The 27672-nt window shown below is 40.9% G+C and overlaps 1 protein-coding gene and 1 long non-coding RNA gene across 5 annotated transcripts; one reads left to right on the top strand and one right to left on the bottom strand.

Annotated features, from left to right (window-relative positions):
• Window positions 1–1071: 1071 nt before the first annotated feature.
• Window positions 1072–27640, top strand: LOC118810071 (zinc finger protein 239-like). Of its 4 annotated transcripts, XM_036573596.1 has the most exons (3): window positions 1088–1416; window positions 9197–10184; window positions 23010–27640. In XM_036573596.1, exons 2-3 carry the CDS (start codon window positions 9385–9387, stop codon window positions 24283–24285), a joined length of 2076 nt encoding a protein of 691 aa, XP_036429489.1. In that variant the 5' UTR covers window positions 1088–1416; window positions 9197–9384; the 3' UTR covers window positions 24286–27640. The 4 variants fall into 4 exon arrangements, with proteins under 4 accessions (XP_036429488.1, XP_036429489.1, XP_036429486.1 ...); XM_036573595.1 differs by lacking the exon at window positions 23010–27640 and having other exon boundaries at window positions 1072–1238; window positions 9197–10762; XM_036573593.1 differs by lacking the exons at window positions 1088–1416; window positions 9197–10184 and adding an exon at window positions 13447–13519 and having other exon boundaries at window positions 22786–27640.
• Window positions 15821–16572, bottom strand: LOC118810074. The gene is made up of 2 exons (XR_005007395.1): window positions 16327–16572; window positions 15821–16075 (listed from the first exon to the last, which is right to left on the bottom strand). It is a non-coding gene; the product is annotated as an uncharacterized LOC118810074 (long non-coding RNA).
• Window positions 27641–27672: the final 32 nt, after the last annotated feature.

Below are 27672 nucleotides of genomic sequence, written 5' to 3'. Positions count from 1 at the left end.
CAGTTGGTCCTTCATAGTCTAGAAACTGTAACTCTGCCCAGATTCCTCTGAAAAACTTTACAATGAGCTGCAGCAGATCTGTAAATCTGAAAACTCGCCAGGTTCCCAAGAGTTTGGAGTGAAGAGTGACTGTTCCTCATTTCTCACACTGAAGACAGAAGAGGAGACGAGGAAGGTCTGCGCCGCTATGGAGAGAGAGTCAGCAGACAGACAACATGGGACCCCCGAATAGCGGGGGGGATTTCACACACTGCATGTTTGTCACAGTGAACACTTTTAAATCTTTTAAAAACAAGTAATATTAGACAGAGAGAACCTTTCAAACTCAAAACATTTTTAGCGTTTTAAATTATTATGTTATTCACGTACAGAGCAAGAGAGAGAGTTAGCAGACAGACAAGGGACCCCCTGAATACCAGAGGGGATTTTACTTAGGCCCAGTCCCATTTCTTCTTTTTTCCCCTACCCCTTGTTTTCGAGTGTCACCCTAACCCCTCAGATCTGAAAGGGTAGTGGTTGAAATCTTGCCCTACGAAAAGGTAAATGATTCCAGCCTTTCTGCAGGGTTTATAATATTTTCCAGATTGAGGCTGGCATTATGGGGAAGCAGGTTTGTAGAGTTTAATTGTGAAGTTCATAAAATCGTTGCTGCTGGAGGCTGATGGTATCTGGGGTTCACTAACTGTTTTGTTCTCTGTTAGTTTAGAGATTGTGCCGAATAGTAATCTAGGATTATTCTTATTGTTGTCTATGAGAGAGGAGAGAGAGGCTGAGCGTGCTGCAGTAAGTGCTCTTCTATAGTCTATAAGGCTCTCCTTCCAGGCAGACTGGAACACTGATATCTTAAATAAACAATGTTCTCTTCAGCCAGTCGCGGTCAGCTGGTCTGTTATTTCGTTTGGACTCCGACACAATTCGACTTCCTCTGTGTTCTACGGTTGCTATGGTGATGTGAAGCGCTTCTCAGCTGACCAATCAGCGAACTGCCCCTGTGACTACTACCCAATCGTAGGGCAGGAGTCGGCGTTTACCGGAATACGGGTGGGATATAAACCCCCAGTGTGAGTCTCACTAAAGTCCAGGTGGGGGCGCTAATTCTATACCCGTGGTTCTCCAAAGATAAAGTAGAGAAAAAGAAGAAGAAGAAGACTTAAACCATCAGGCCCCTGTTGTGATCAGCAGTTCGCTGTTCCGCGCGCGCAGAGTTGCTGGAGGAGAGAAAGAGGAGTTGCTCTATTGTAAGGGCTCTAACACTTTTTCACACTGTATAAACACGGAAAGGCTAAACGTGGCTTAATGTGCTAAAACCACAACACTGAACGTGATGATGCTCATGGAGCTGATGTTATGGAATTGAGGAGCCCAGTCCGGCTCCTGGACATACAGCACCCTGCAGAGTTTCGCTCCAAGCTCCAGGTAATCAGAGCTTTCAGGGAAATCTGAATATAAGAGCCAGGTTAAGGAATAAGGAGACAGATGTGCTGTAACTTTGTCAGATAAGGAGACAGATGTGCTATAATATGTCAGATAAGGAGACAGATGTGCTGTAGCGTCTCAGATGAGGAGACACAGATGCTTCATCAGGAGTTTACAAGTTTGATCAATGACTGAGGAGACAGATGTGCTGTAACGTTGTCAGATAGAGACAGATGTGCTGTAACGTCAGATCAGGAGACATGTGCTGTAACATCAGATCAGGAGACAGATGTCCTGTAACGTTGTCAGATAGAGACAGATGTGCTGTAACGTCAGATCAGGAGACATGTGCTGTAATGTCAGATCAGGAGACAGATGTGCTGTAACGTTGTCAGATCAGGAGACAGATGTGCTGTAACGTTGTCAGATAAGGAGACAGATGTGCTGTAACGTCAGATCAGGAGACAGATGTCCTGTAACGTTGTCAGATAAGGAGACAGATGTGCTGTAACGTCAGATCAGGAGACAGATGTGCTGTAACGTCAGATCAGGAGACAGATGTCCTGTAACGTTGTCAGATAAGGAGACAGATGTGCTGTAACGTCAGATCAGGAGACAGATGTGCTGTAACGTTGTCAGATCAGGAGACAGATGTGCTGTAACGTTGTCAGATAAGGAGACAGATGTGCTGTAACGTCAGATCAGGAGACAGATGTCCTGTAACGTTGTCAGATAGAGACAGATGTGCTGTAACGTCAGATCAGGAGACAGATGTGCTGTAACGTCAGATCAGGAGACAGATGTCCTGTAACGTTGTCAGATAAGGAGACGTGCCAGATAAGGAGACAGATGTGCTGTAACATCAGATCAGGAGACAGATGTGCTGTAACGTTGTCAGATAGAGACAGATGTGCTGTAACGTCAGATCAAGAGACAGATGTGCTGTAACGTCAGATCAGGAGACAGATGTGCTGTAACGTTGTCAGATAAGGAGACAGATGTGCTGTAACTTTGTCAGATCAGGAGACAGATGTGCTGTAACTTTGTCAGATCAGGAGACAGATGTGCTGTAACTTTGTCAGATCAGGAGACAGATGTGCTGTAACTTTGTCAGATAAGGAGACAGATGTGCTATAATATGTCAGATAAGGAGACAGATGTGCTGTAACATCAGATCAGGAGACAGATGTGCTGTAACGTTGTCAGATAAGGAGACAGATGTGCTGTAACGTTGTCAGATAGAGACAGATGTGCTGTAACGTTGTCAGATCAGGAGACAGATGTGCTGTAACGTCAGATCAGGAGACAGATGTCCTGTAACGTTGTCAGATAAGGAGACGTGCTGTAACATTGTCAGATAAGGAGACAGATGTGCTGTAACATCAGATCAGGAGACAGATGTGCTGTAACGTTGTCAGATAGAGACAGATGTGCTGTAACGTCAGATCGAGACAGATGTGCTGTAACTTTGTCAGATCAGGAGACAGATGTGCTGTAACGTCAGGTCAGGAGACAGATGTCCTGTAACGCTGTCAGAAAAGGAGACAGATGTGCTGTAACGTTGTCAGATCAGAAGATAGATGTGTTGTAACATTGTCAGATAAGGAGACGGATGTGCTATAATATGTCAGATGAGGAGACGGATGTGCTGTAACGTTGTCAGATCAGGAGACAGATGTGCTGTAACGTCAGGTCAGGAGACAGATGTGCTGTAACGTCAGGTCAGGAGACAGATGTCCTGTAACGCTGTCAGAAAAGGACACAGATGTGCTGTAACGTTGTTAGATAAGGAGACAGATGTGCTGTAACGCTGTCAGATCAGGAGACAGATGTGCTGTAACATCAGATAAGGAGACAGATGTGCTGTAACGTTGTCAGATAAAGAGACATACATACATACATCATCTAAACCGCTTATCCTTCTGGGTCACGGTGGGGTGCTGGAGCCTATCCCAGCTGTCATTGGGCGGAAGGCAGGATACACCCTGGACAGGTCGCCAGTCCATCGCAGGGCAGACAGACAGACACACACATTCACACCTAGGGGTAATTCAGCACGTCCAATCGGCCTGACTGCATGTCTTTGGACTGTGGGAGGAAACCGGAGAACCCGGAGGAAACCCACGCAGACACGGGGAGAACATGCGAACTCCACACAGAAATGACCCAGGTCGCCCGGCTGGGAATCGAACCCAGGCCCTTCTTGCTGTGAGGCGTCAGCGCTACCCACTGCGCCACCGTGCCGCCCTGATAAAGAGACAGATGTGCTGTAATGTTGTCAGAAAAGGAGACAGATGTGCTGTAACGTTGTTAGATAAGGAGACAGATGTGCTATAATGTTAGATAAGGAGACAGATGTTCTGTAACGTTGTCAGATCAGTAGACAGATGTGCTGTAATGTCAGATAAGCATAAGGAGACAGATGTGCTGTAACTGTCAGATCAGGAGACAGATGTGTTGTAAGATCAGATCAGGAGACAGATGTGCTGTAACGTTGTCAGATAAGGAGACAGATGTGCTGTAACTTTGTCAGATAAAGAGACAGATTGCTGTAACGTTGTCAGATAAAGAGACAGATGTGCTGTAACGCTGTCAGAAAAGGAGACAGATGTGCTGTAACATTATCAGATAAGGAGACAGATGTGCTGTAACGTCAGATCAGGAGACACATGCTGTAACATCAGATTAGGAGACAGATGTGCTGTAACGCTGTCAGAAAAGGAGACAGATGTGCTGTAACGTTGTCAGATCAGGAGACAGATGTGCTGTAACGTTGTCAGATCAGGAGACACATGCTGTAACATCAGATTAGGAGACAGATGTGCTGTAATGCTGTCAGAAAAGGAGACAGATGTGCTGTAACGTTGTCAGATCAGGAGACAGATGTGCTGTAACGTTGTCAGATCAGGAGACACATGCTGTAACATCAGATTAGGGGACAGATGTGCTGTAACGCTGTCAGATCAGGAGACAGATGTGCTGTAACATCAGATCAGAAGAGAGATGTGCTGTAGTGTCTCAGATGAGGAGACAGAGATGCTTCATCAGGAGTTTATAAGTTTGATCACTGAGATCCCACATCAATCCAGGAATCCCAGAGAGCATAACTGTCTTCACTTCTCCCTCAATTACTCATCACTGTGCTAGCCAGTGTGGTTGTCTGTTAACTGATGTAACAGAATAAGGAGTTTGTGTTCCTTTAGCTTGATGCTAACATAACACTGGAAATGTCAATAGTTTCACTAATGGAAATTAGCATTATGCTAGCAGTAGAAATCTGGTTTCTGCGTGAATAGTTGATATATTTACAATTAGCACATTCATGATTTCTGAATATACACTAAATGGACAAAAGTATTGGGACACCTACAGGAGCTATTATGAATCCCATTCTAAATCCACAGGCATTAATATGGAGTTGGTCCCCCTTTGCAGCTCTAACAGCTTCCACTCTTCTAGGAAGCTTCTTCAAGATTTTGGAGTCTGTCTGTGGGAATTTTTGTCCATTCATCCAGAAGAGTTTTTGTGAGGTCAGACACTGATGTTGGACGAGAGGGTCTGGCTCACAATCTCCATTCTAGTTCATCCCAAAGGTGTTGGATGGGGTTGAGGTCAGGGCTCTGTGAGGGCCAGTCAAGTTCTTCCACACCAAACTCACCCAGTCAGGCCTTTATGGAGCTGCTTTGTGCACTGGGGCTCAGTCATGCTGGAACAGGAAAGGTTCTTCCCCAAACTGTTCCCACAAAGTTGGAAGTGTACAACTGTCCAAAATGTCTTGGTGCTGAAGCATTAAGATTTCCCTTCACTGGAACTAAGGGTTCTAGACCAACCCCTGAAAAACACTCCCATAGCATCATCCCTTCTCCACCAAACTTTACAGCTGGTTTCTGCTTGTACATCTGTGCTGGAGCTCTGGTGCAATGGCATTAAAAGCTGAGCATAAACAGAACTATAGTGCTGGTTCCAGGACTGTCAAGATGCTGTAGCATGAAGTGCAGGGCCAAGTTAACCCTTCATCAACATACCTGTTAGCTCTGTATGCAAATTGCAGCAGATCCATCAAAGGGTTTGGAATGGCCTTCAGGTGGGCTAGGACCAGGTGTTCAAAGATTTTCATGACTGCAGAGGTCAGGGATACTGGCCTGTAGCTGTTAAGTCCAGTAATGTTAATTTTTTTGTGGAAGATATTAAAAGAAAGACTATATAATTTAAAATTATAAAAGAGTAAAATAGAAAATTGTGCAAATTAATGTAAACATCTTGTAATATCCCATGAGTAAGTTTTGGAAAGGTGCTGGTAGACACTCTATTCCTGTGTTGTTGGTGCCTGGATGGCAGTGTGCAGTGTCAGTGTTGGGCAGCGTTCAGTTTTCTTATTGCACTGGGATAGAAGCTGTTGTTAAGTCTGTTTGTCCGTGATGTGATGGACCTGTAGCATCTGCCTGATGGTGACAGGTCGAACAGATACCAGGATGAGATGGATCTTTCAGGGTGTTAGCTGCCCTGCTAAGGCAGCGGGGCCTGAAAACCTCCTCCAATGAGGGCAGCGGGCAGCCGATGATCTTCTGGGCTGTGCTGATAACTCTCTGAAGAGCTTTCCTGTCCGCTGCTGAGCTGCTGGTGTACCATGTGGAGATGCCATATATATGCACGCTTTCAATGGAGCAGCGGTTCTAAGACACCAGAAGCTTCTCTTGCAGGTTGTTTTTCCTGAGGTTTCTTAGAAAGTAGAATCGCTGCTGTCCCCATTGATGTAAAATGGCTCTGGTTTTGTTCTTTCTGAAGTCTATGATGTTCTTTGGTTTTTGAGGAGTTTAGGGTGAGATTGTTCTCTGAACACCACAGAGCCAGTCCTTGGACTTCATCTCTGTAGGCTGTCTTGTCTCCTCCAGAGATAAGTCCAATCACAGTTGTGTCGTCTGTGAATTTGATTATGGTGTTGGTGGGATGGGTGGGGGCACAGTCATGAGTGTAGAGGTCGTAGAGAAGGGAGCTCAACACACAGCCTTGAGTGTGATGGTGGTGGAGAGGTCGGGGCCAAGTCTAATAGTCTGGGTGCGATTGGACAGGAAGTCCTTGATCCAGTTGCTGATGGGTTGGGAAAGTCCTCTGTCAGTGAGCTTAGTGATCCGTCTGCCTGGGATGAGTGTATTAAAGGCAGAGCTAAAGTCTATGAAAAGTTCCCCTGGTGTTCAAGGGGTGTCAGTGCTGTATGAAGAGCGGTGGCGATGGCGTCTTCTGTGGACCCTGTAGGCAAACTGGTGTGGGTCGAAGCTTGGTGGGAGGCTGGCTTTGATGTGCTTCAGGACCTTCCCTAATGCATTCCTTTAGGTTGGTCCTGGCAGCTCTGTGTAAGGCTTTGTCCCCAGACCTGAAGGCGGTGTTGCGGGTTTTTAGGAGTATTTTAACCTCCTTTGTCATCCAGGGTTTCTGGTTTGGGTTCACCCGGAGGTATTTTTGGACTGTGACATTGTCCACGCAGTTCTGTATGTATCAGAGAATAGCTGTGATGTGTACTTTTCCAAGTCTTGGTCTTCAAAGATGTTCCAATTTGTTTTTTCAAAGCAGTCTTGCAGCTGTAAGGAAGCTCCATTTGGCCATGACTGAACAGTCCTTGTGGTTGGTTGAGCTTTCCTTCTGTGGGGGTGTATGCTGGAGTAAGGAATAATGAGTAGTGATTAGACTGGCCTAGGTGAGGGAACCAGAGTGAGGGAAGACAGATAAAGGCTGAAGATTGTCCTTTGAACATTCAAATCTGCAGTAGAAATTTCTGTGTGTGTTTTTGCATATAGTTCTCTTTAAATGAGTTTAACTCAGTTCTGTAAAAGGGAACCTGAAAGGGAAGCAGCAGCAAATGACCTCACTATTTTTGTGTTCACATGCAAATTTAAATGGAGACACTGTTCTCTTTCTTGTCCTTTTTAGCACTGAAAAGATCTCAGACCAGTTGCTGTTCACACTAAAACTCCTTTAGAACTCAGGCATCACCAAGGAAATGTCAGATTTTGGCTAGTGTCAAGTTCATCATAAACACCAACCGACCACTTCATTAAGTCCGCCTCCTTGTTTCTACACTCGTCCATTTTATCAGCTTCACTGACCATATGGTTTCACTTTGTAGTTCTACAGTTACAGACTGTAGTCCATCTGTTTCTCTGATACTTTGTTACCCTGTTTTTCAGTGGTCAGGACCCCCACAGAGCAGGTACTATTTGGGTGGTGGGTCATTCTCAGCACTGCAGTAACACTGATGTGGTGGTGGTAGGTTAGTGTATGTTGTGCTGGTGCGAGTGGATCAGACACAGCAGTGCTGCTGGAGTTTTATACATGGTCCACTCACTGTCCACTTTATTAGACACTCCTACCTTGTCAGTCCACCTTGTAGATGTAAAGTCAGAGATGATAGCTCATCTTCTGCACAGCTTGTGTTGGTCATCCTCTAGTCCTTCATCAGTGGTCACAGGATGCTGCCCACAAGACGCTGTTGGCTGGATATTTTTGGTTGGTGGACTATTCTCAGTCCAGCAGTGACACTGAGGTGTTTAAAAACTCCAGCAGTACTGCTGTGTCTGATCCACTTGCAAAATCCATAGTGTGGTATACCTGTTAGATTTTTTCCACTTTTCAAAATTTTTTGGTTTAAAGTTTTGTTTTGAATTCGACAGCCAGTTCAAACCACTTGTTAGCAGTTAAGGTTTTTTTTGTATTTAATCATGGGCATCATAAAATGTCTTAGCAATGTAAAAAGTACTCAATAAGTCAACTGTTCATACCCATCACAAGAATAACTTTAAAGGTAACTTTCAGTTGAAATACTGGCAGAAACAAAAATCACTGTAGATACATGAACACAGATGTAAGACATTATTTTAATGCTTTCAGAAGAGATGGCTCATCTGCATTTGAGGAAAGCGAGTGAAAGTTTGTTCTACCACTTGAGCTCCAGACAGACAAGAGTCTTAATGCTTGTCTTCCATGCATCTTGAAACTGTCCTCAAGTGGCTCAAGGTGCAGATCAGATTTTAACCATTACCGCCAGGTAGGGAGGGGCTGGTGCATTTTTGGCTCGGGGTTTAAAATCTGATGTGACAGGTACACACTAATGGATTGATCTGAGTGAACTGAGACTGCATTCTGGACCAGTCAAAGAACCTGATGGCCCATAGAAGAAGACCAGGCAGGAGAGAGTTGCAGTACTCAAGTCTCGGAAGTGACAAGCCTGAACAAGCATCTGGGTGGCCTCCCTAGAGATAATGAGTGGTATTCCATGGATATAGAGGAGAGACCTGCATGACTGAGACAGGTTTGCAAAATGTGCTGAGAATGATAGCTGGTCGTCCACAACTACACCAAGGCTTTGTGCTTCTGCATGCAGAATAACCAGAAAGTTCTTAAAGGAGGTGACAAGTCTGTGGTTAGAAACTGTAATTCCATGCTTAGGTTTTAGTTTAGATGTTTAGATGCCACCATGATGAGATGTTAGCCACAGATGCTGAAATGCAATTAATTTATCAAAAATGCAGATTCGAAGATTAAACATCTGTACACGTCATTAGGAGTGATGCAATTATTTTGTTTTGCAGACCTGACCAGTCTGTGAGCAGCTTTAACAGATCTTTCTTGGTCCTCCAGGTTTTGACTCAACTTCCAACAGTTTCCATTTGCTTCTGTTTCTGACAGATAAAAAATGCATGTTTTTATTTGCTTTTTAACAGCTGCATGTTGTTGATGTTGGGGAGTAATTCCAACCACTATCACCTTTCTTTTCTCTCTCTTTCAGGAAAAAAATCGCTTCTTGCTGCAAGTCGTCTACTGCTCCTAGTGTTTTGTTTATTTATTCCTACAAAAGTACATTCCATCAGGAGGACTACATAAAACTTCTGAAATCAAGGCTTTCAAGATTCAAAATTTCCAAGTTCTCCGCAAACAGCCTCTGGTCCTCTACAACATAACACGTTTCTCTGACTAATGGAGGAAAACACAGACAAAAAGAGAACTCACTATTGCCTGGACTGTGGGAAGAGTTTTACTCTACAGAGTAATCTTCAACGACACAAACTTGTTCACACAGGAGAGAAACCGTATCGCTGCACAGAGTGTGGGATAGGATTTACTCAACAGACTCATCTCCAAAGACACCAACTGATCCACACAGGAGAGAAGCCGTATGCCTGCTCAGAATGTGGGAAGAGTTTTACTCAAAAACATAGTCTCCAAGTCCACCAGCGCATCCACACAGGAGAGAAACCGTATCACTGTTCAGAGTGTGGGAAGAGTTTTAATCGACAGAGTCATCTCCAAGCACACCAGCACGTTCACACAGGAGAGAAACTGTATCGCTGCTCAGAGTGTGGAATGAGTTTTAGTCAACAGAATAATGTACGACTACATCAGCGCATTCACAGAGGAGAGAAACCGTATCAATGTTCAGAGTGTTGGAAGAGTTTTGGAGATATTGGTACTCTAAACAAACACCAGCGCATTCACACAGGAGAGAAACCGTATCACTGCTCTGAGTGTGGAAAGAGTTTTAGTCAACAGAGTAATCTCCGACTACACCAGCGTATTCATACAGGAGAGAAACCGTATCATTGCTCAAAATGTGGGAAGAGTTTTAATCGACAGAGTCATCTCCAAACACACCAGCGTGTTCACGCAGGAGAGAAACCATTTCACTGCTCAGAGTGTGGAAAGAGTTTTACTCAAAAACATACTCTCCAAATCCACCAACGTGTTCACACTGGAGAGAAACCGTATCATTGCTCAGGGTGAGCAGCGCTTTAGGCATTTAACATCTACAAAGATACAAAAGTGCACCAAGAGGAAGGCAAAAACCTCTGATGTATGAGTGTATGAGTAAAACATTAATTATATAATGGGGGTTGCATAAACTAGTCAGCCAGTAAGTTGAGACAGTGCTTGAAATACAGCAGTGATAAAAACTGCAGGTGAGAAGAGACATCAGTTTTCCTGCTGATCACAAAGCCTAAAGTATTGAGTTTCTACATGGAATTTCACTGCAGTCTGTGTAAGACTTCAAAAACAATCTCCTTAAGGCAGATGGGCACACAAACAGCAGTTCCTCCGTTAGCGAGAACATTTATGAGTCTCAGAGGGATTATCACTCACAGCTAGTGTTAGCTTGTTCTCTCAGCTGTATGAGAGTTCCTCAGTCTGAAAGACATTTTCATTTGCCGATACAGAGCCCATTCCCAGCTGAGTGAAAGTTCATCACATCCGGGTACTCCTCAGTAGACACTTCATTTTGGTACCAATATCTGCACATATTTATTCAGTATTGTCATTATATGCCGTAACCTGTGCTTCCTTGTACAGTCATTATTGCACTGCGTCTTTTCATCTCAGGTTAAAGATATTTTTCCAGGTTGTTGTATTTTTATATTTGTATATATGTCTGTAGATAGGATTTTTTTATATTTATTCTTCCTGTTATATTGTTTACATCCTTATTACTATCACTGTCCTGTGTTGTGTGACTGATACTGGCTGCAAAATTTCCTTCAGGATCAATAAAGTATCTATCTATCTATCTATCTATCTATCTATCACAAAGGGCATTTTAACTCTCAGCTCCAGAGGTTAGTTTGTCACCAGCTGAAATAGTCAAGTCAAAGTTTAATTATATAACGCTTTTTACAGCAGGTGCTGTCACAAAGCAGCTTTACAGAAAAATCCGGGTCTGAGCCCCCATGAGCGTCGCCAATGATGACAGTGGCAAGGGAAAACCCCCTAAGAGCAAGAGGAAGAAACCTTGAGAGGAACCAAGACTCAAAAGGGGAACCCATCCTCCTCTGGTCGACACCGGATAGCAAACAGCGTTAGTATAAAATATTATAATACAAAACGGGGAAAAACAGGCGGAGCAACGGTTAATTAGATAGTTTGAGTTTATACAGCAGCAGCAGGAGGGTCAGTTCATGAAGGTGAGGTTTGTGCAGCATTGTACAGCGTGAAGCTCCATGGTGGTCAAAATGGTGCAGATCAGCCAACAGAGATGGAGCTACAGAAATAAAGGTTAGACGTCTCTGTAAAATTAACTCTTTGGGACTGAGAAACTTCCTCTCTGCCAGCAACAGCCTGATCTCCATAGCAGTGAGTGAAAATGTGCTTTTAATAGTTTGAGTTCAAAGGACATTCTCACCACCGCAGAGGTTCGCTTGTTGCTGGTTGAGAGAAAACCTCTGAGTGTGAAGCACGTTTTCACTCACTGCTATGGAGATCAGGCTGTTGCTGGCAGAGAGGAAGTTTCTCAGTCCCAAAGAGTTAATTTTACAGAGACGTCTAACCTTTATTTCTGTAGGGTCACAAATGCAGGAGCATTATATGGTTGCTGATCCAATTTTATACATTCCTTAATCAGTTAATCAAAATATTCTTTACTTAGTTAATCATTTATCCATCAGTAAATCTGTCTAATTGTAACCAATCACACACCCTGCACAGTGACTCATGTAACTCTCTTTTCTTTGGAGATCTTCTTTCCAGCTGTTATTGGAATAAACATACTGACTTGAGTTTAACTTGGTTTTTGTGTTTAGCAGATATCATTTTTACAATACATGCTTAAATATGATGGTCATCTTTTTATGATCATTTTGAGGTTGTTTTTATGACCATCCATTCTAGATGCTATGCTGAACGCTTTATTCCATATAAACATGTCTCCAGTGACTGCTGAGCATAGGGAAGGATTACTGACCAGGCCAATGTCCGGGGGCCTCTGACCACTCAAGGGGGCTCAAATATTCAGGACAATCCACTGCAAATACAAACAATCAAGGAACGAACGTTCAAATAATAGAGACGGTCTTATTGCTTATTATTTCAGCATTTTTTCATTTTTCATTTTTATTTTTTCATTTAAAGTAATCTCATTTAATCATGCATGAATCTCTAACATACAATGCATTTGAAAAGTCTTCAGACCCTTTCACTTTTTTCACAGTTTATGTTGCGGACTTGTGCTAAAATTTAAAAAAAAAAAAAAATTACGTTTTTACCCATCATTCTGCACTTAGTAACCCATAATGACAAAGTGAAAACACAATTTTAGAAATGAGAATTTTTTGCTAATTTATTGAAAAGGAAAAACTATAATATTGCATTGACATAAGAATTCAGGCTACTCAGTACTTGGTTGAAGCTCCTTTGGCAGCGATTACAGCCTCTAGTCTTCTGGACAATTCCTGGACTCCAGCCTGGACTATTCACACAAGAAAAGTTGTGTCCATGGATGAATTCATGCTGTTGGTGCCAAATGCTGATCCTGCCCTCTGTGAGCCTCAGCAGAAATCAAGATTCATCAGACCAGGCTACCTTTTTCCAGTCTTCAACTGTCCAGTTTTAGTGAGCCTGTTCCAGAGTAGAACCCTCTACTTTACCCTCGCCACCTCTTCTAGTAAATGGAAATGCAGTATTGAAAGATGTAGTTTCAACTCATTTAAAATTGTGTTTAATGATGTCTTGTATTATGTATCTTGTAACATAAATTCTATTGATGATTATTCAGTGAACATGAAATAGCAAAGTGGTGAACAGGCTAAGTGAAAAGTGAAAGAAATGCATTCTAAATGTTTACCATTCAAATGTTTTTTTTTTTGTTTGTTTTTGATGTTGAATATCTATTCCGCAGCAGCATTTTTATTAAAACTTTTTGTGATTGACCAAAATCACAAAAAAAAACACCCAAAAAATGCTCATCTTATCCTATTGAAGGCTTATCATCAGTGCTCTGCTGCTCCTGGTAAAGTGTTTTATAATGTCCAAATGTACGAAATCCCGGCCTGAAAAACAAATATTCAACTTCTGCTGCGCTCTGTGGTTGCTATGGTGATGTGAAGCGCTTCTCAACTGACCAATCAGCGGACTGCTCCTGTGAATTACTACCCAGTCGTAGCGCAGGAGGCGGGGTTTACCGGAATACGGGTGGACGTATGAATCCCTTTGCAGTTCGTGTGGGGGCGATAGCTCTGTAACCGTGGTTCTCCAAAGACAATAAAGCGGAGAAGAAGAGGATCCTGTCGCAATCAGCTGGCACATGTGCACAGTGTTATTGGAGGAGAGAAGCAGGAGCTGCTGTGTTGTAAGTAGGGGCTCTAACACTTTTTCACACTGTTTACTCTGTGTTTAACTGATCTTTGGAGAAAAAGGAGCTGCTGTATAGTAAGTAGGGGCTCTAACACTTTTTCACACTCTTTACTCTGTGTTTAACTGATCTTTGGAGAAAAAGGAGCCGCCCCACTGTAAATAAGGCTGTATGAACACTGGGTGAGTCTTTAATCTGGATACAGTCAGACGGTCTTTGCTTTCCTCAGTTCTGTCCTCAGCAAACAGAGACAGTAAAACACTGTAGACTGTTTTTATGCCAGTTTAAAGTTTTGCTGTCTGTCAGTTGAAATGTTTCATTTTAATTATTTCGCTGTAAATGTTATTTTAGCCTAAGCAACACATCATCACTGTTGCAACAGAACCTCTGTTTCCAAAGTGTCTCCAAAGAGGTAAGTTTACAATGTAAAGAGCAGTTGTTGATATCAAATTATGACTAAATATGAAAAACGGTGAAAATGGAGATGTAGGTTTTTGTCCTGATAGCAACAATATGCAAATCATGTATAATCTTGTAGTTTCAGTAGTTCATGATTTATGTAAGATAATTTAAAAAATGATGCAGATTTTGTTCAGACTTGGCTGAGAAGTCAGACACCTGTGATTTTGGGTGATCATAATGTTTTATAGTTTATAGTTTTTATTGATTTATTTAGGATTTATATTCTATCCCTGCTAACAAAATCAGCATATCATCGCTGTCCAAATAAAATATAAGTATGTCCATTTTTGGAATTTTTATTTTTCTGCATTATTTGAACATGGTAGCTGTTCTTTACATTGTGAGTAAACTTCATGATGAAAAGAGCAGAAACGTCCCAAAATCCCTTGGAATGAAATTTCTTCACGTTACCTTCTATTAACTTCTTTACAAAATGGCCTGTAATGTTTCCCTTTTGGAAATGTTTTCCTTTGGACAGCATAATTAGCTTTCTGGACACTGGTCAACATCAATGACCATGCTGGCTGACCAGCAAAACCCAGTTTATTTCAGCTTAGTCCAGAGTAGACCAGCATAAACCAGTTTAGTCCAGTTCTGAATACATCCTGGTCCTTGCTGTTTTTAGCAGGGATGTGCTGAATTGAACTTCACCAAGTTTGTCACAAAGCCAAAGGCTTCTCCTTTGTGTTTCTTTTGCTCTTTTGTGTGCTAAATATATAAAGTCTTTCATTTTCTTAATGGCTGGTTTTTGGGGCTGATGGTGGTGCTGGCTAGGTGTGTAAAGATCTGGGTAGTTCACTGTAGAACTGTATATTCTGGCAGATCATCACCCAGAATCTTTTAATTAACCTGTAAAATGTGCTGATACTTTTTAAATTTCATATAAACATTTACACACCAACACTACATGCAGCGATTCAGCATTGCCGACTGGGTGTCATGAACTAAACCATAAAAACAAACAAACAAAATAAGAAACCAGTGTAACAGAAAAAAATAGAAAATAATTGATTCTTCAGTAATGGCGTTCTTAAAGTCCTCTGCACATTTCCTCACGAGTTACAGGCTCAGTGGACCCGAACTATTAAAGCAGTCAGTTTACATTTTAAGTTAATATGATTATCGAATTGAATGGCCGTTTTTTTTTTTTACAGAGATTTCAGGCAGTCACGCCTGCCTATTCTCTCTCATTCTCTCTCTCTCTCTCTGATTTTGTCGCAGCGCCAAGACGAGAAAAAGACTCACTTAAGACCGCCATCTTGACCACCTTAGTCCAAGCGATCGAGACGACGCGAATCTAACAAGACTCTCGTGATTTTATCCCGACATGGATAACCTGTGAAATCGCTTGAAAAGTCGTTTGGTGTCAGGCCGGCTGACGCCGCCTCAGCTGGAGTGGAGCTGTGAGGGCGGATCTCAGCAGGTTTCGTGTTCGGCCGCTGATAATAACGCTGTTTTCTTTAGCTCGTGTGAAAATAAATACAGATGACCGTTTGGATGGTCAGTTCCTCGTGTGTGCTGGTTCAGGTCTCCTCTGTCCTTCTTCACTAAACTGGACATCTCTGTACTGTTTTTCCTGTTGGAGCTGCTGTTTTTTGATTGGTGAATCTTTTCATTTTAACCGCCCTTCGTTCGTATTGGTGTCTGAGCTGATTCGCTCATCATTTATTTTTACTCTTTAACGTTATGAAGATTAAAGTAGCGAAGTAAAAGTATTTTATTAAAAATGAACTCAAATATGAGTAAAAGTACTATGATTTTAATCCTACCGTTACAGGGAAAACTGTACTCAAATACAGTAAGGAGAGTAAATGTAATTCGTTACTTAAACCTCTGGACTATTTAATATATTTAATATACAATGATAGTACAGTAAATACATATTGAAAACGACTGCATTTTTAATTGGCAAGTCAGTATTTCCTTTTTGAATTTCATGTTTTAAAATGTACAGGAATAATTGTAAGTGGGGTTTGGTGGTATCCTTTTTTTCATATGTTCATATGTAACCCCACTGTTCTGGTCCCTCAATAAGGCAAGTGCAACAAGAAGTTGGTTCTGAGCTTTTACTGGAGTCACGTCTGCTGGAGCCTGTTTGAGTATAATCAGAGGAAATACAGCAGCTAGTTAGTATTGTGCTTCTCCACTCTAACAGCATATCTCTTCAGTGGGAAAACCGGACTGAGCTTGCAGTAATTACAATATGAATCTTTACAGCATAGACTCAGCTCTTCAGTATTAAACAGCTCAGCTTATTTGGTTGTACAATAAAACAGCAAAAACAAAAGAATACAACACAATGTGGAATACCGCACAAAGCTAAAGAAATACAATATGCATACCTGTTTGAGTATAATCAGAGGAAATACAGCAGCTAGTCAGTATTGTGCTTCTCCACTCTAACAGCTATAAGGCACCAAAGAAATCACATCAGTTCAATATAGCATTCAGACCACATGGGGCGCAGAGCTAGCATAGCTAGCTGTGGCTGAAAAATAGTTACACCTCGTACTTAGCAACCTTTTCAATAACACAAATGAAGCGATACCAATAAAAACTAAAAACGTACATACTGTTACTTCAACGTACCGATTATTGCCTGAAAGTACAACAACAAAACTCATAAATACTTAAATAGAGAGGAGAAGACGTCTGAGCCTACCATATCTCTTCAGTGGGAAACCGGACTGAACCGGATATAGTAGGAAGCTGCTTTATAAAATACGCAATACTCCCTCTGACCAACGGGTGTCGCTGTGTGCCCACAGAAACATACGTTCAATTGTATTCTCTTTTAGAACTAATTTTGGCGAATTCTATTAAAGTAAGCTTACTTAAAATAAAATGTTATTTATTTTTCTGTTACACATATATCTCTAAATATTCCTCTTATACATAATCTATAAAATATTTAGGAATACATAAAAGAATCTTCTTCAAAATGTTTACAGTTTTTAGCATAAAAAAAATCACATAATGTTACAAATAAAACGTAGGGGAGTTAGCTGTTAGGCTTGCTGTGTCACGCTGACCAAGACCTTTTTAGCCAAAACTTAATGTGCGAGTGGTGTTCTGCATGTCATTTTGTTTGACCCCAAAGTAAAATACAGCAACTCCAATAGAGTGAATTTACTAAAAGCCATTAAACAGCCATCATTTTTCATCAGTTCTTTTTTTAATTAAACTTTGTATTCATTATACTGTTTTTGGAAAAACTGGAGTCAGGGCACAGTCAGTGATGTCTTTGTCAGATTTATCTAAAGAATTTGATGGACATAAACAGAATTTCTGATGCAGAAGAAAAATGTAATGTATTATTGATTAAAACTTTTAAATTGGTTAAAACGAAAGGAAAATAAAAGAAATAAATAACTGAAAGTTAAAGATACTGAAACACGGCTGGTTCCAGTTTGGCCGTCACTCTCTGTTTCTAAAACATAGATGACAGCTACCGCTGACCTTGTAGCGAATCCCTCTGAATACCGAGGTTAACCCTTTTTAAGCTACTTCTCATCGGATCAGTACTTTAGACCAGTCACAGAATTTATTTAAACCTCACAAGTGCATGAACTGGACAAACGTCAAAGGTAACACGAGCTGTTCTACAACCCCATTTCCAAAAAGGTTGGGACGCTGTGCAGAATGTAAATATGAATAGGATGCAATGATATGCAAATCATGTAAACCATATTTTTATAGGAAAATACTACATAGACCACATATCAAATGTTGAAACTGAGAAATTTTATTGTTTTTTGAAAAATATTTGCCCATTTTGAATTTAATGCCTTTACATTACAGAAAAGTTGGGACGGGGGCCTGTTTACCACTGTGTTTCATCACCTCTTCTTTAACAACACTCTGTAAATGTTTGGGAACTGAGGAGACACTGCTGTAGTTGTAGTTTTTCTTATTCTTCTTTGATACAGGATTTCAGCTGCTCTACAGTTCAGGGGCTCATTTGTGATATTTTTCATTTCATAATGTGCCAAAGGTTCTCAGTGGTGACAGGTCTGGACTGCAGGCAGGTCAGTTTTGTGCCCGGACTCTTATAAAACAGAGCAATGCTGCTGTAATACATGCAGAATGTGGTTTGACATCGTCTTGCTGAAATAATCAAGGCCTTCCCTGAAAAAGATGTCGTCTGGATGGCAGCATATGTTGCCAAAACATGTACATATTGTTCAGCATTAATGGTGCCTTCACGGATGTGCACGTCACCCATGCCATGTGCACTAATGCCCCCCTATACCATCGTGAATACTGGCTTTTGAACTGTGCACTGATAACAAGCTGAGTGGTCTTTATCCCAGAGGACACAGTGTCCATGATTTCCAAAAAGAATTTCAAATGTTGATTCGTCAGACCACAGGACATTGTGATGAAAGCAAAGTTGTTTGCTATTTTACATTGAGAAACGTTATTCTTGAATTGTTGCACTATTTTATCGTGCTGTTTTTCACAGAGTGGTGAACCCCTCCTCATCTTTACTTCTGAGCCTCTCTGAGATGCCCATTCATGTTACTGACCTGTTGCCAATTAACCACCAGGTGTTTTAAGGCATTACACAACCTTACCAGCCTTTTGTTGCCCCCGTCCCATTCAAAATGGGCAAATATTTTTTGAAAAACAATACAATTTCTCAGTTTCAACATTTGATTTCTTGTCCTTGTACTATTTTCAATGAAATATAGGGTTTAAATGATTTGCACATCATTGCATTTTGTTTTCATGTACATTTTAACTCTGCATTTAACAAGGTAAAATCACACAGGCTCTTACATCTTACTGCTTTAAAATGTCAGTGCTGCTGTCTTGTCCCGAGATCGCAGGCAGGCTTTATCCCAAGTAGTACCTTATGTATGATCTTTAGTAGTATGTATTTACTTACTAAAGTGCTGAAAAACTGTCGTTTATGTACGGTAAGCCTCAAAGTCTTTCACGATAAAGCAAAACACAAAGTAAACTGCTTCCATTTTGTTTTCACAATGTACAAATTCATAGGACCACAAAATGAACTACAGCCTAACCGTCCTGAGTTTCGTTCCTTTGTAGGACCATTTGGAGGGTCTGAGTTCATTTGACATGTTCGGCTAAGCACAGAAAACCATGATTCAGCCACTTTAGCTGCCAAAATGGTGAAAAAGTGTAAAAAAACCTTCTTAGACAGCAGAATTCTTCTTTTATTTTTTCAAAGGCATATTTTTTCCTGTACTGCTTTTTTATTGTCTTTCACACCTTCCACATTCATGAAGAATCATAGAACAGACCTCAGCCTGGACAGTTCTCATCTTTATTTGTAGAGATTTCCTTTTCTTTCTTTTTAGGCAGTGATTTCAGGGTTTGTCTGTCATCTGGCACTAATGATTTTTCTTTGTAGCTGATATCAACCTAAGTAACTGAAAATAGATTACATTTTTAAGAAAATTCCATTTTAGTTAAGAAGCTTGCTGCTTAGCACACAAGCTCAGGCTGTTAAATGCAAATGATCTTCAGGCCTTCAGAAGGCATTGCATGAGAAACAGCTTTTTAGCTGGGCTCAGGAGTATTTCAGATAACCGTTGTCACTTAACACAGTCCGACACAGCATCAAGAAATGCAACGTAAAACTATTACACAAGGAGAAAGCCATATCTCGGTTATATGCAGAAACACTGCTCAGTTCTCTGGCACCAAGCTCATCTCAGAGCATCTGAAAGATAGTGGAAATGTGTGCTGTGGTCGGTCCACATTTCAGCTTGTTTCTGGGAAAAACGTACAGTTAGTTATCTGTGCCAAAGACGAATGGCACCATCCAGACTTTTACAGCAAAAGGTCACCATTTGTCATGGTAAGGGGGTGAAGCAGTGCCCATGGCATTGGCATGTGTGTGAAGGTACCATTAAAGCGAAGATGTGTATTGGGATTTTAGAGAGACATATGCTGTCATCAAGACGACGTCTTTTCCCGGGATGTCCATGGTTATTTCATCAAGACAATGTCAAGCCTCACTGTGCATGTGCTTGACTGGTCTGCCTGCAGTCCAGGTCTGTCACCTTTTGAATGTGTATGATGCATAATGAAGAGGAGATTCACACAACCATAACCATGGACTGCTGAGCAGCTTAAGGGTTGTATCGAGCAAGAATGGGCAAAAATTCCATTGCAGCAACTAGTTTCCTCAGTTCCCACACAGTGGTGAACATGATTCTGTCCCAACTTATTTGAATGTGTTGTAGGCATAAAATTGTAAATTTGTTTATGTTAACACAATACAATGAAGTTAGGCAGTGAAAGCATTGGAAATGTTTTCTTTGTGCTTTTGTCAGTGAAAGAACGAAGGGTGAAGAGAATTAAGGATTCTTGTTTTATAGCATTGTGTAAAATGTCTTTAGCAGAAATGGGGTTTGTAAATGCTTTTTGAAGGGGTGGGTCTTCAGTCGGCGTTTGAAGAAAGTAAGAGAAAGTTCGTCCTACCACTTGAGCTTCAGGTGGACAAGAGTCTCAATGCTTCTCCCCTATGTGTCTTGAAGCTGTACTTAAAGCTTAAGGGATCAGGTTTTGACCATTTGCCTCAGGTAGGGAGGGCTGGTGCATTTTTGGCTTCGTAGGTGAGGCTCAGGGTTTAAAATCTGATGTGACAGGTACTCACTAAGAGAGAGACCTGAGTAAAATTAGGGAGAGTGAAGAAATTTTTTGCCGCTGCATTCTGGGTCAGGTAAAGGACCTGATGGCCCACAGAGGAAGACCAGGCAGGAGGGAGCTGCAGTGCTTGAGTCTCAAGCTGACAAACCTGAACAAGCACTTGGGTGGCCTCACTAGAGTTACTGGGTTCAATTCCATGGATGTTGTGGAGGAGAGACCTAGGTCAGGGTCAGGATTGCAGCATGCTGAGAATGATACCCTGTCGTCCACAACAACACACAGGCTTTGTACTTCTGCATACAGAATAACCAGGAAGTTCTCAAAGTAGCTGACAAGATTGTGGTTAGGATCTGTATTTCCATTGACAATTGGACAGACAATTTTTGTAAGTGTGCCTCTGTACACCACCACAGTGGATTTGAAATCAAGCAATCAAGATGGAATTGAAGTGCAGACTTTAAGCTTTAATTCAAGGGGGTTAACAAAAATATTGCATTAAATATTTAGGAATTACAGCCATTCTTACAGTCTCTCCACATGTCACAAGCTTAAAAGTAATTCAACAAACTCACGTAATTGTTAATACAAGAATTGTTTCTAATACTTGAATGCAAGTCCTCTGAAGTCTATGGACGCCTGAAGTCTGGAATCCATGGATGGCATTAAATGCTGAGATTCCTCCTTCAGATGCCTTGTCAGGCCTTTGCCAGTCGAGGCTTGTTTGTGGATCTTTCTGCTTTCAGTTTTGTCGTTACTAAGTAAAAATCTTGCTCAGTTGGGTGGAGGTCAGGTGACTGACTTGGCCACTTAAGAACATCACATTTCTTTGCGTTAAGAAGCTTTTGGATTGCTTCCACTGCATGTTTTGGGTCATTATCCATCTGTACTGTGAAACGCAGTCCTATCATTTTTGCAGCATTTGACTGAACAGTCTGAACAGAAAGTATAGCTCTGTACACTTCGGTATTCAGTCTGCTGCTTCTGTCAGCAGTCATATCATCAATAAACACCAGTGACCCAGTTTCATAGGCAGCCATATAGCCCATGCCATAACACTACCTCCACCATGTTTGACAGATGATGGAGTATGATTCGGATCGTGAGCCCTTAATTTCCTTCTCTGTATTCTTTTTCTTCCCATCATTCTGGTACAAGTTAATCTTGGCTTCTTCTGTCCAAAGAACCCTGTTCCAGAACTGGTAGGCTTTTTAAGGTGTTTTCTAGCAAAGTCTAATCTGGCCTTTCTGTTCTTGGGTGTTACCAGTGGTTCACATCTTGAAGTAAATCCTCTGTCTAACATTCATCTGTCTCTTGATTGACTTGACGGTGAAGAGGTTTTACTTTACCACTGAAAGAATCATGTGATCATCACGTAGTTGTCTTCTGTTGTTATCCAGGCATTTTGGTGTTACTGAGGTCACCAGTACATTTCTTTTTTTAGAATGTAACAAATTGGTGATTTGGCCATTTTCAAAGTTTATGCGATTTTCTCTCATAGGATTGTTTTGTTTTTTAGCCTATTGATGGCTCTGTTCACTTGCATTGACACCTCTTTGGATCGCATGTTGAGAGTTCCTATGAACAGCTACAAATGCACATTAAGCACTGGGAATCAACTCCAGACCATGTATCTCCTTGATTTGTCATGAAATAAGGGATCAGGCCACACCTGATCCCTTATTTCTTTTGAGCCTGTGAAAATGGAGGAACTGGGTAAAAAATGTAATTGCTTCATTTCAAATCCATTGTTGTGGTGTATAGACGCAATTACAAAAAATATGTCACTGTCAAAATACTCATGGATTTGACTGTATCTCAGCTCAGTCTTGCTGAGATTTTGTTTCAGATGTTGGGCTGCCATCCACAATGTGATGTAAGCCAGAGATGATGAAGTGCAGTAATTTTAACTAAAATGTGGATTTGTAAATTAAACATCTGTACAGGTCCTTGGGAGTGATGCAGTTTTGCTCTGCACACTTGACTGATCTATAAGCAGCTCCAACAGATTTTTCTTGGTCCTCCAGGTCTTCAGTCAACTTCCAATAGTTTCCCTTTGCATCTGTTTCTGAAAGCTAAAAAATGCATATTTTTTATTTGCTTTTTAACAACTCAATGTTGTTGATGTTGGGGAGTAATTCTAACCATTTTGTCACTTTTTTTATTTCTCTCTTATATAGAAAAACAGTCAATTCCTGCTGCAAGTCATCTACTGCTCCTAGTGTTTATTTTGCTACAAAAGTAGTTTCCACCAAGTCGAATGAATTGGACTTCTGAAATCAAGACAGATTAAATGGGAGAATAAGGTTTGCAAAAGAAGCTCCAGTTCTCCGCAAACAGCCTCTGGTCCTCTACAACATAACACATCTTGCAGAATAATGGAGAAAAATACAGACAAAAAGAGAACTCACTATTGCCTGGACTGTGGGAAGAGTTTTCCTCAACAGAGTAATCTTCAGCGACATAAATTCACTCACACAGGAGAGAAACCGTATCGCTGCACAGAGTGTGGGATAGGATTTACTCAACAGACTCATCTCCAGAGACACCAACTGATCCACACAGGAGAGAAGCCGTATGCCTGCTCAGAATGTGGGAAGAGTTTTACTCAAAAAAATAGTCTCCAAGTCCACCAGCGCATCCACACAGGAGAGAAGCCGTATCGCTGCACAGAGTGTGGGAAGAGTTTTAATCGACAGAGTCATCTCCAAGCACACCAGCACGTTCACACAGGAGAGAAACTGTATCACTGCTCCGAGTGTGAGAAGAGTTTTGGAGATGTTCGTACTCTAAAAAATCACCAGCGCATTCACACAGCAGAAAAACTGTATCACTGCTCAGAGTGTGGAACAAATTTTAAGAGACAGAGTCATTTCCGACTACACCAGTGCGTTCACACAGGGGAGAAATCATATCACTGTTCAGAGTGTGGAAAGACATTTCTTCGTCCAAGGAGTCTCCAAATACATCAGCGCATTCATACTGGAGAGAAACCATATCACTGTCCAGAGTGTGACAAGACATTTCATCATCCGAGTATCCTCCAATCACACCGGCGCATTCACAGCGGAGAGAAGCCGTATCAGTGTTCAGAGTGCGGGAGGAACTTTAATCAGCAGAGTAATCTCCAAAGACACAAACTCATTCACAGAGGACAGAAACCATATCACTGCTCAGAGTGTGGGAAGAGTTTTACTCAAAAAAACAATCTCCAAGTCCACCAGCACGTCCACACAAAGGTTAAACTGTATCACTGCTCAGAGTGTGGGAAGAGTTTTAAACGACAGTATACTCTCCAACTACACCAGCGCATGCACACAGGGGAGAAACCATATCACTGCCCAGAGTGTGGGAAGAGTTTCGGAGATACAGGCACTCTAAAAAAGCACAAGCGCATTCACACAGGAGAGAAACCGTATCAGTGTTCAGAGTGTGGGAAGACCTTTAGTGATCCGAGCAGTGCCAAATCACACCAGCGCATCCACACTGGAGAGAAACCATATTCCTGCTCACAGTGCGGGAAGACATTTAGTCATCCGAGTACTCTCAAAGCACACCAACGCATCCACACCGGAGAGAAGCCGTACCACTGCTCAGAGTGTGAGCGGAGCTTTACGCATTTGAAGTCTATGAAGATACACAAGTGCACTAAGAAGAAAACCAAAGCGATTGATGCATGAGTGTCAAATTAGAAAACATTAATTATATAATAGGGCTGGCGCAAACTAGTAAGTTGAAGCAGGGCCATGATACGGCAGTGGTAAAACTGCAGTGAAGAGGCAGAAGGAGAGAACAGAAATCAGTTTTCCTGCTAATCACAAAGCCTAAAGTACTGAGTGTGGATGTACTACATGAAATTCCACTGCAGTCTGTGTAGGACTTTACAGGAATACAGTCTCGTGAAGGCAGATGGGACCACAAACAGCAGTTTCTCCATTAGCAAGAATGTTTCTGAGTCTATTCTCTCTAAAGAGATTATCACTCACAGTTACAGAGTTACCTCGTTCTCTCAGCTGTAAGAGAGTTCTTCAGTCTGAAGGATGTTTTCATTTGCCGATACAGAGGTTAGCCTGTTCCCAGCTGAGAGAAAGTTCATCACAAAGGGCGTTTTAACTCTCAGCTCCAGAGGTTAGTTTGTCACCAGCTGAAACAGTTTGAGTTTAAAGGACATTCTCACCACCGCAGAGGTTCGCTTGTTGCTGGTTGAGAGAAAACCTCTGAGTGTGAAGCACGTTTTCACTCACTGCTATGGAGATCAGGCTGTTGCTGGCAGAGAGGAAGTTTCTCAGTCCCAAAGAGTTAATTTTACAGAGACGTCTAACCTTTATTTCTGTAGGGTCACAAATGCAGGAGCATTATATGGTTGCTGATCCTGTCTCTTCTTTGGTGATATTTCCCACCTCACTGTTAGTTGAATAAACATACTGACTTGGGTTTAATTTGTTTTTTGAGTTTAGAGGGCATCATTTCTACGACACCTTGTATTTAAATTAGATAATAATCTTTTTGTGATTATCATTGTTGGAGGACTTTTGTGATCATGCATCCTGTATGCTGTGCTGAATGCTTTATTCCATATAAACATGTTGGATGTTACATTAATTAAGATTGATCTCTGCCTTATTTAGAAATTTTAGAGAGTACTTTTGGATCTGTGTGTGTTTCTCTTGGTTTCTGAACATCACAGTGCATAGAGGGTGATGGTTCTTGAGAACATTGCTGTGATTGAGATAAGGACTTGTTTATGTCCATCTCTAGTGACTGCTGAGCACAGAGGTGGATTACTAACCAGGCCAGTGTCCATGGGCCTCTAACAACTCGAGGGGGCTCAAATATTTGGGACAGTAGAGAAGTGAATAGACAGTGAACGTCCAAATTACTGAATAAGTGAAACACATAGTAAGTCGATTTAGTGATTTTGGTCTGTCCAGAATCACTAAAACCACTGTAAAACCACTGTAAGTCGCTCTGGATAAGAGATTCTGATAAATGCTGTAAATGTAACTGTACATTAAAAAATGTCCTTAAAGTTTTATATTATTGTGAACTTGATAAAGACTATCTTATTGATTATTTCAGCATTATTTTATTTTAGGTGATCTGTTGTGATCAGCAAAACATTCAGTACTGTATAATTTCATTTAATCTTGTGTGAATCTCTGAGTTATGTATGTGTGTAACTACTGTACCTATGGAGTTTTGAGCTAAATCAAGAACTGCTCAGCATGTTTGTTCAGCCATGACAACATGTCATGTCTCTTTCTGTGAAATACTCTGAGCTCCTAAACCCAGAGTTCTCACCTCTAGGTGAGAGTAAAGTACCGCCCACGCTGTCCCTAATAAAGTTATCAACTTATTTACACTTACAAAATCAACAGAACATGTAATTTAACTAGGCCGTTCAGACTTCTGCATAGAACTCTTATCTGCTGTTTCTCATTTTGAGATTGTTATAAGAATATTATAAGGGCCTGTGTTGTACAGTTTTCTTATCTACTTATACATTTGTTTGGTTTTATCAACCTAAAGCAGTAATAATTAATTTCTACATGATTGTTTTCTGATCCCTCATCTCTTGAAATCAAACAGGCTGTTTTTGTTGTTGTGTATTTAAGACTGATTTACGGAAATGATCTCTGTTCTGAATGGCTGCCTTGTTGAAATAGTGATTCTGTCTGCAACATTACTTAGCGTAAATGGGCGGGGCTAAACTACAGTAGACTGAATGGACTATACTGAACTATATGTGGATGTAAATTTTAGTGTTTTTCATGACATCACCAAAACACTAAATTCACAACAGGCTGTTGTTGCATTTCATTTCCAGACAGACAGACAAAATTTTACTGATCCCGCGGGGAAATTGCATGTATAGACTGGGGTCTGAACAGTTCTTTGAAACTCTTTGAAAAATATTTACATACTACATTAATGTCTGTTTAAAAAATAGCTACTATATTTTTGTTTGATAATTTGGTTTTCCATGATTATTTGAACTACAACCCATTTCTAGTATTTTTACTTGTTCTAAAGAATTTTATTGAAGAAATGGGCTTGAAAAGGGAAAAATTTGCTGCCAATAGGGTGAGGTTATAACCTAATAACTAAATAAATAAATATTAGATTATATAATAAACAAAATGGGACACTGACTTCATTATGATTATGATATCATAAGCATTTAATAAACATTTCATTGATAATCTCGAAGTCTGAACGTCAGGTCTTGGCAAAGTTTAGGCTCCAGCTGCATGCAGTGGCATTCTGTTCTTCTAATTATCAGTATTAGTAATAATAATATTAAGCTGGTGGCAGAAAGTGCACATAATATACCTGTTAACTGCTGGTAAATTCTGGGCATCTGGGCAGATTAACATGTTCACCACCCTGCAAATAATGCAAAACTGAACTGATGGCTTTCCTGATTCTCCAGTTTGTAGCTGTTCTTCTATTTCATTTAGACTCAGATACTGTTCAACTTCCACAAACCCTTTATGATGACGATCTCTTCTAGTAAATGGATATTAAATATTGAAAGAAGACGAAGTTTCAAATAAGTCATTTAAAATCATGTTTAATGATGTCTTTCATTATGTATCATATAATTATATTTTATGATCATTTAGTGAACATGAAGTTAGAAAGTAGTGGAAAAGACTAGATTAATTTTCCAACTCTTCACAAAGTGAAACTAACTCATTAAGGTTTTAAACAATGTTTACCATTCAAATATATTTTTAAAAAGTAGCTTTGATGTTAACAGCTGTATGTTTTGTGAAAAATGACACATCTGATCATCTGTTCTATTTTTGTGCTTAGTTTTGTGATGAAATAATTCAACAGTAATCATGTTGTATTTGGAATATTAATAAAGGATGAAAAGTTAAGAATGTGTTGTCAGTATTTTGTATCTTTGCCTCTGGTAAAGTCCAAAAGTCCAAATGTACGAAATCCCGGACTGAAAAAACAAATATTCAACTTCCGCTGCGTTCTGTGGTTGCTATGGTGATGTGAAGCGCTTCTCAACTGGCCAATCAGCGGACTGCTCCTGTGAATTACTACCCAGT

The sequence above is a fragment of the Colossoma macropomum genome, unplaced genomic scaffold (assembly GCF_904425465.1).
Source record: "Colossoma macropomum unplaced genomic scaffold, Colossoma_macropomum, whole genome shotgun sequence".
Lineage (NCBI taxonomy): Eukaryota > Metazoa > Chordata > Actinopteri > Characiformes > Serrasalmidae > Colossoma > Colossoma macropomum.
This window is presented reverse-complemented; position numbering and strand designations above follow the sequence as displayed.

What these genes read in the sequence shown, in the direction of transcription:
- LOC118810071 (XM_036573596.1), top strand. Translation starts at nt 9,385, where the DNA reads ATGGAGGAAAACACAGACAAAAAGAGAACTCACTATTGCCTGGACTGT. An exon ending in AAACCGTATCATTGCTCAGG is followed by an intron (nt 10,185 to 23,009) that starts GTGAGCAGCGCT and finishes AGACAAAAAGAG; the next exon opens with AACTCACTATTGCCTGGACT.